Consider the following 8543-nt stretch of genomic DNA (forward strand, 5'->3'; position numbering starts at 1 on the left):
AGTTTAGTCACCAAATATATATATTATAATATATATAACATGGTAATGCTATTCATGAAAGCTACTCAATTCTCACAATAAAAAAGAGTTAATTGACCAAGTCTGCTTCCACGCATATTATACATAAATAAACTTCAAGATAATCAAAAGCAGCATTTTTGGACAAATTACACCAACTTCTTAGTGAAGTCACAGGGATATAAATGCCTAGAGCTTGCTATTGATTGGCCGCGGAATTCATAGTATGAAAAAAAAATAAAGAAAAAAGATAATCAGCATTCTGATCAAAACTAGAGTTAATACACTATCCGAGTTGTAGAAAGAATTACGAATAAGTTGTTAAGAAAAATCAAAATTCCCATTATAGAAAATCTTGGGAAAGGCAATTCTAGTCATGCATATGGGGACTATGCCATACCAACAAGAAGTGGGCACATGAACTCTTCAAAGCAATAAAAAGCCATTCAACTCACTCAAAAAACCCCCTCAATTGGAAATTTTGATTATGCCTCCATGCTGTAAGAAATCCTAAGTCAAGAAAAAGAAAAGAAAAAAAAAAGAAAAATATCTAGAATTTCCTTATTGGATTCCAGGACCCATCCAGGTTCTTCTCAGCATCTCACTAAAGCTGACCTAAGATTCTGTTGGACGTAAGAGATATTTGTACCTGTTGCTATCACCATGTCCATGAACCTTCAAAATGGGTCCTTCTGTCCTCTTAAGGCAATCCACATTTTGCATTTTGCAGCTTAACTTAGAAAACTCAATTTCCAAGACTCAGCCACTTTCTCTTTTGCAGTAACCAGGTAACAGGTATTTGTACTTCTCAGCATAGTTCAACAAATAAGCAGGAAGATGAACTGCAGAAAATGAGCGAGGAATCGGTCCCATCTTCCCAATGATCTCCTTAAAGGTGTACTCCTCAGGAATCATGTCGAACAAATCAGCGCCTTTGCATATCACGTCCTGAATCCTTTTCGGGTCCAAGTAATGAGAGAACCTCACCCGATCGTAATGGCTGTAAGCTTTCATCTTAAATATGAACTCCTTGATATGGCGGAAGCAAAAGCTACAATGCCACCCTGCATCGGACAATAGGTCGTCTGTCTGTCTGTAGTGAGCATACCTAGTTTTGCTGTGGTATCTATGAACAGAAGCTCTCCAGCTCTTGTTATCGACGTAAAACTCGAAAGAGTACAAGTAGTTCCTGAGCTGAAGATGAAGGATAGACGGGATGTCATCACACCACCTCAGCAGATTAATCGTGTGGGCACTAGGAATCTCATCAACATCGGACATTATCAGCAAGTCGTCCTCTTCTATGCCCGCTATTCTGAGAAGCTGATCCAGTGCTACTCTCTGATACGCCTCCTCCACAAACGGGTTTTCACCTCTCTGGAATCTTCCTCCAATCATTCCATAAGTCAGCCGAGGCTCAATGAACTTGAACTTATCCCGATTGCTAGCGAAAAGCAATGGTTTAGGCAGACCAGTAAATGTTGAGTTCGATTCAAGAAGCACGAACTGCGTCACATATGGATACAATTCATTCCACCTGATAGTGAGGATCTCAAGCTCATTGCTGAAAAGAACCGCATCATAGACGCGCCTTGGCAACTCACGAATTCGCCACCCGTGAAGTCGGCAAAGGGCCTCCATCGACATGTTTTCATGATAGTAATGGGGGATCTCATGGAAGGGCTTCGGGGGAGATTCCCAGAGTGGTCTTAGGAAATAAGAGATCTTCTGCCCATGTAAATATATACCAAAGATACATGTTGGAACAACCACAAATAAGAAAATATACGTCTTGAAATCCAGTCCTCGCAAAATGCACCGGAGTCTGGACATGCTTAGTGCCCCTCGAGGTCCCTGCTGCATATAAAAAACAAGAACTTCCTAAGATATCTGGATTTAACATATGATTCCTCAGAACAATTCAATTTCATAAACTTACTTAAGTTACATAAATTTGACAGAAACAAAAACAAAAACAGAAGGGCAATTCAAAAAGCAAAAACAGTACTCAAACATGTACATTTGATGATCCAATTTCATGGTATAAACAAATTCTCTAGAATTTTTAAACCTCATAATCCACAATCTCAGGCCTAAGAACTTCTGACTAAAATATTGAGGAGAAATGGAGGGAAGGGAACTTATTTTCGTCAATATATGCGTTGCAGAAAACTTATAACCAAAATCATCTTTTTACAATAAAAACTTTAAAATTAAATTACTGGAGTTTCATCCCGATGGGAAATTCAAGGGAATACTGACAGAAGAAAATTCGCAAGATGAATCCCATTTCCTACAAATTCCTTCAGTAAATAACGACTCAAAAATAAGGTCAAGAACTCAAATTTTTAAGGCCCAAATTCACTGAATTCAATATTCTCCTGAATACATTGTCACTTTAACCAGAAATTAAAGTAGAAATTGAACAAAGAATTTGCATCGACAAAACTTCCCCAAAAGAAATACAAAAAACACTGCGAACAAAAAACTTTCTTTTGGAGTTCAATAGAAAGTTCAAAATTTTCAAGCATCGTGAAGTTCATTACAAATTCAAGTATTATTAAATCCCAAAAAAAAAAATCCCAAAACCAGACATTTCCCAAAATACTCCACTTATTTTCGTCAATATATGCGTTGCAGAAAACTTATAACCAAAATCATCTTTTTACAATAAAAACTTTAAAATTAAATTACTGGAGTTTCATCCCGATGGGAAATTCAAGGGAATACTGACAGAAGAAAATTCGCAAGATGAATCCCATTTCCTACAAATTCCTTCAGTAAATAACGACTCCCAAAAAAAAAAAAAACCAACAACAACAACAACAAAGTTACCTGGCCACAAACGTCCTCGCATATATCATCGGTCTTCTTAGAACTATAATATCCATCAGACATGATTAACACGAACTTCGTGAAGATTAAGAAAAACAACAACAACAACAACAACAACAATAATACTAAGAAATGAAACCAAATGCCAAACAATTCCTTGTTTCCCGAACCCTCTCGTCTCTATCAAACTCCACGAAATTCAGATCGTACGGCTAGGATCAACCGCTCAAAATTAGAGACAAAAATTCCAGTCCAGTAAATATCTAGCGGGAAAGAAAAAAAGCCCCCGCTAAAAGCAACGATCTTGAAGGGATTACCACAAAAATAAATATAAAATAAAAAATAAAAATCGGATTTCTATCTTTCTCTCTCTCTCTAACTTCCTTCAATCTCGCGTTCTCTCTCTCTGTGCTATGAAACTCTGTAACGCCATTTATAGCCGTTTGGTGGTTTTTCGCTCTTTCACCAGATAACTCTCTGCTAAATATTGGAAGCAAAGAGAGAGATAAATTTTTTTGTTCTTTTTTTTTTTTTAACAAGAGACATTGAGTAATAAAATAGTAAAGGAATAAATAAATAGATAAATGAAATATTCTCTGAAAAATATACCAAAATAAACCTTAACCTCTAATCTTCTTTTTTCCCACTAAAATAAGAAGAAGAAAAAAAGATTAATTTTATTAATGTGTTTTGAGCTTTGTGTCATGTTTCAACGTGTTTTTTAAACTGTTAAAAGTTTCTGTTAACCTTTTCAAATATATACCTCAATTTCTGCGTGCCTCATAAGATGGAGGGGTGAAAATTGATTGAATGGTACTCAGTGGTCTTGAGAATTATTGCGATAATTGAAAGATCTAGGAGACATAGAGTGCACCATCAGATTCTTTTTTTATTTAGTAAAAAAAATTATATGTACCTTAATTTAATCAGTAAAAAATATGTATTCTAATTTAAAATACCCCTTATATTTATAAAATTAACGCAATAATGACATGAAATTATTTATGTTTTTATAATATCCTCAAATTACTAATTTTAAGTCAATTTACTCCTGAACTATTACATTTTCTTTTTAAGGATAAACTATTACTTTTTAAAATTATTATAAAGTTACTAAAAACTTAGGAGCAAGTTGATCCAAATGTGTTTTGAACCACTTTTTATACTTTAAAAGGTAAAATAAACCGTTCTTTAAAATTTTAAGAGGCATGATAAAGGTTAGAGGGCATGTATAAAATGAATCTAAAAAAAAAAAAAAAAAGGAATGAAATCTAAAGCCTATAATTAATTCTCTTTTTCTTTAACCGTGGATGAGTGGGAATTTTTGATCGCATGGTCAGAAAACGCATAAGGGCAATTTGGTTAATTGATCAAGATAGTGAGGGCTTATTTTTAGTGAAGCTCCGTTGCGGCGTGTTAGAAGGAGCCGTTGTTTTTGTTTGTTTCCTGCAATTTCACTGTGCCCGAAAACAAACAAGGCCCTGAGTACTGAATAGCGGTTGTACGGAGTGTTTTCCCAATTGTAGCCTCCACTTTCTTCAGAGCTCCGAACGATGATCAAGGATATTATAGTCAATTCAGTGTTAGAGTAGTGGCTTTTCCCACACGCCGATTGACGCAATCAAGACGTCCATTATATATACTCTTTTCGACGCAATCAAGACGTCCAATTTTCACGGGCCGTTCGACGCAATCAAGACGTCCATTATTCCCACGCGCCGTTGCATTATATATACTCTTTTCGACGGAATCAAGACGTCCAAATTTTCACGCGCCGTTCGACGCAATCAAGACGTCTATTATTCCCACGCGCCGTTCGACGCAATCAAGACGTCCATTATATATACTCTTCCCACGCGCCGTTTGACGCAATCAAGCCGTGGCTTTTATTTTTCTTCTCTTTTTTCCTTTTCTTCCTAGTGAAAAAAAAAAAGGAAAATGTGAAAAATACATTCTCATTTTCTTTTTATTTTTGTAGAAATGTTAAAAGCTCTACATTCTAAACAAGTTCCAAAAGCCAACAGCCACTAATTATTTTGGTTTTAGGCCATAACTCAGAAGGGTCATTTTTCAGCCTCACTTCATAAGGCCACTTCTAATTAAAAATTAGAGATGGAGACTAGTGGATAAGAATATCTTATTAGCAAAAATTGTGTAACTTTTGGAGAGCCATTACCACTAACTTTGCACTGAGGATTTAAAAGTGGTTAAAAGTATGAAGGGCCATTTCCATTTTTCATTTGCAGTTTTCACAGCCAATTTAATAATAATATTTAGGGGTAAATTGTACAGATGGTCCTTAAACTCTTTAGTAATTGACAGTTTAGTTTTTAATCTTTTTTTCTAGCAAAATGACTCCTAAACTATGACAGTTTAGTACATTCCGTCAAATTTTGTTAAATTTTTAACAGAATATATCATGTGACTCTTTTTTTCAATAAAATGACTTTAATGCCCCCATTAGAAAAGATCTCTTCTTCTTCTTCTTCTTCTCCTTCTCCTCCTTCTTCTTCTTCTTCTTCTTCTTCTTCTTCTTCTTCTTTCCCTGAATTTCATCTCATCTCCAAATCCAAACTGACATGTCTTTTGCTTGGGCTTCTTTGATCTTCTTGTGAGAGTCGCCGTGGCGGCTCAATCTCATCCTTTGCTTCTGCTTATGGCGGCGGTAGGGACGTTCAGTCTACTCGCCAGAGCTGACAATGCGGCGGCATCTCCAAATCCAAATTGACATGTCTTTTGCTTGGGCTTCTCTGATCTTCTTGTGAGAGTCGTCGTGGCGGCTCAATCTCGTCCTCTGCTTCTGCTTATGGCAGCGGCAAGGACGTTCAATCTGCTCGTCAAAGCTGATAATACGGCGGCAATTACGTTGTCTGCAAGGGTCATTCACCGCTTCTCCACTGAGGCCAGGCTTCTTGGTAGAGCTATTTGCCATTTCTTTTTTGTCTTCGGCTTCTTGGCCTCAGATAAGCAGTGTTGAGTATATCAAATGCTTTTCGCTAGCGATGTTCAGAGGCAGAAGATGAAGCTTGGCTCTCAGTTCCAGTTTCTGTTCCCCTCCGAGGGTAGCCAAACGATTTTGTTTGGCAACGATTTCGAAAGGTCAGTCTTCTTTTTTTCTCAACAAATTTCAAGTTTAAACTACGGGTGCGTTTGGAACTCGTTCCAAAATGATTTTGTTTTTTGTATGAAAATAAAAATGAAAACGTTTTCAATCTCAAACATAAATTATTTTTAAAAATGCGTTTGGTAGTTTTATCAATAGATTGTTTTCAATATAAAAAAATCCATTAATGTTTCTATCTCTCTCTCTATTCGAGAGAGAAGAAAACAGAAACAAAAAATGAAAAACGACTAAAAGTAGTTTTTCATTTCTCTCCCATTTTACACTAAACCAAAAAATCATTTTAATTTCTGTTTTTTGTCTTTAATTGTGCCAAACGTCATTTCTCTCCCTTTTTTTTTCTTTCTCAAAAAACATGAAAAATAAAAGTAAAAATAACTCAAAATATAGCCTACATTTTGCTTAATTTCTGTATAAATAACATGACATGTTATGTTAAAAATTTAACGAAATTTGACGGAAATGACTAAATTGTCACCTTTTAAAGAGTTTGGGGGTCTTTTTGCTAAAAAAAAAAATTAGGGACTAAATTGTCACTTACTAAAGAGTTTGGAGACCATCAATGTAATTTACCCTAATATTTAGTTTACAAAAAAAAAAAATCCTTAAACTTTCCAGTAACATATTATCTACTATAGCCTTTCCTATTAACTTATAGGCTTAGCACAATTTCGCTTGTCATTTTCATAGTTATCAAAAAACCCAGCACTTTAATTTGACTAATTCCCACCTTTGTAAAGTGATGCGTGGCTAACTTTTGTTTAATTACCATTATTGTTATGATTCCTTTCCATGCATAAAAATCTCAAATGTGCCTAGTAATAATTCTATAAAAGAGTAGCATTACTTGTTTTATTAAGAGTCAGTCTTTTTTTTCCCCCCCTTCTTCTTTTCCCAAAAAACCAAATACCACGACGAATTAAAACTAACATGCTAATACATATTATTTGTCATATTATCAGCCTTTCTATTTCCTTGTTTTTAATTAACTTACCATCACTTCTATTCGTGAATGATACATTACTTTGACTTTGAGCAGCTTTTCCTATGGGGGAAAAAATGGAAAGAAAATTATATTCCCATATTGCTATCTTCACTTCGACATCCTCTAACCAACGGAGAGATTTATATGCCAAAGATAAGAATCATAATCCAACCATCCAAGTTATATTATATGAAATGATTTACCCTCAACCAAAAACTCTTCATTTTTACTTGCAATTTGAGATATCGACCAAAAGGTTTCATTTCAGCAAACTCTAATAATAGAATTGATAAATTATAAGAACTTAATAATACAGTATTCACTTGTCTTTTCCTCTCAGAAAAGGAAAAATCACCAATTGTAAAATTTTAAATTATCCCACCAATAGAATTGTTAAGAAACTTAAGAAACCAGGGTACCTCAATAAAAAGAAAAATGAACCAAAAAAAAAAAAAAATGGTTATCAGCTTAGTTATATGTCAGGTACAATCCTAACTCAACCCTATAACCTTCTTATTGTGGTGTCTACTCATTTGTGCTTAATATTTTTAGTTCAAAAAGTGCAACTCAAACCAAATATCCTATGCTAGTAACTATTTTGATTTTCATTCAATTTTGTCAAATATTTCGGTTTTTTTAGATAACATTTGGTTTAGTTTCTTTTTTTTTTTTTAAGAAAATGTTTAGTTTGATTTATTATTTTTTTTTAATAATATTTATTTTATTTTTCTCATAAGGGTTAATTTTAATAATAGCACTCATTAATAAATGATTATTAATTTTAGCACATTTTTCGTATATTTTTACAATTAGCATCGTCATGTCAGTAAAAGTAGGATCATGCAGTTTTTACTTGAGTTAAAATGATAATTGTGCCCCATTTCAGTTAAGGCCTTGAATATATATTATAAAGCCTTTTATAATTCAAATATTCAAAGTAAAGAGAGGAGGAGGAGAACGAACGCGGGTGTGCACAGAGACTAAGAAACCCCAACGACCACCACTGTCTACCACTGTCTACCACCTTGAGCACTGACGAACCCATGACAATAAAAACCCACGACAGTGAAAACCACGATAGTGATAACCCACACAATCACGCGACGAGAACTGACGAACCTTCGCCGGAGAAATCAACGCCTAAACATCTTCGTCGGAGAAGAACGAACCGAGGAAACCTCACTTTCTTCGCCGGAGAAATCAGTCACGAAATAGACGAGGTCAATGACAGATTCCGAGACAAAGGTGAAACTTTGTTGGCTTTTATTGTTTATTTATTTTTTTTCTTAGGTATTATTATTATTTTTTTTCTTTTACCATTTTCTGTCGTCTTAGAAAAAAAAGAAAGACTTTGGAGGAAGAGATAAAAGCATATATGGTCAGTTATTTAAAATTTTCAGGGGTCATTGAATTTGTTGGGAATGGTGTCCTAGAAGCATAAGATGTAATAGGATATTTATTATTTATTTAATAAAAGAGTTTATTCATCATTTTATGTGTATATATTTGTGAATATTTTATGAATATCAATGAAAATTCCGTGATTATTTATGTAACCTTAAACATTGTATATAAGTGTTATAT

General features: G+C 34.4%; 1 protein-coding gene across 2 annotated transcripts; it reads right to left on the bottom strand.

The window, feature by feature from the left end:
• Positions 1-212: 212 nt before the first annotated feature.
• On the bottom strand, positions 213-3338 carry LOC21403473. 2 transcript variants are annotated; one of them, XM_010110542.2, is made up of 2 exons: positions 2854-3338; positions 213-1872 (listed from the first exon to the last, which is right to left on the bottom strand). In XM_010110542.2, exons 1-2 carry the CDS (start codon positions 2914-2916, stop codon positions 778-780), a joined length of 1158 nt encoding a protein of 385 aa, XP_010108844.2. In that variant the 5' UTR covers positions 2917-3338; the 3' UTR covers positions 213-777. The 2 variants fall into 2 exon arrangements, with proteins under 2 accessions (XP_010108844.2, XP_024029516.1); XM_024173748.1 differs by having other exon boundaries at positions 213-1875.
• Between the last annotated feature and the right edge of the window lie 5205 nt (positions 3339-8543).

The sequence above is a fragment of the Morus notabilis genome, unplaced genomic scaffold (assembly GCF_000414095.1).
Source record: "Morus notabilis unplaced genomic scaffold, ASM41409v2 Scaffold39, whole genome shotgun sequence".
NCBI classification, from domain to species: domain Eukaryota; kingdom Viridiplantae; phylum Streptophyta; class Magnoliopsida; order Rosales; family Moraceae; genus Morus; species Morus notabilis.

Coding starts and splice junctions, on each gene's coding strand:
- LOC21403473 (XM_024173748.1), bottom strand. CDS start 2,916: ATGTCTGATGGATATTATAGTTCTAAGAAGACCGATGATATATGCGAG. Junction 1,876..2,853: donor GCGAGGACGTTTGTGGCCAG/GTAACTTTGTTG, acceptor TTTTATATGCAG/CAGGGACCTCGAGGGGCACT.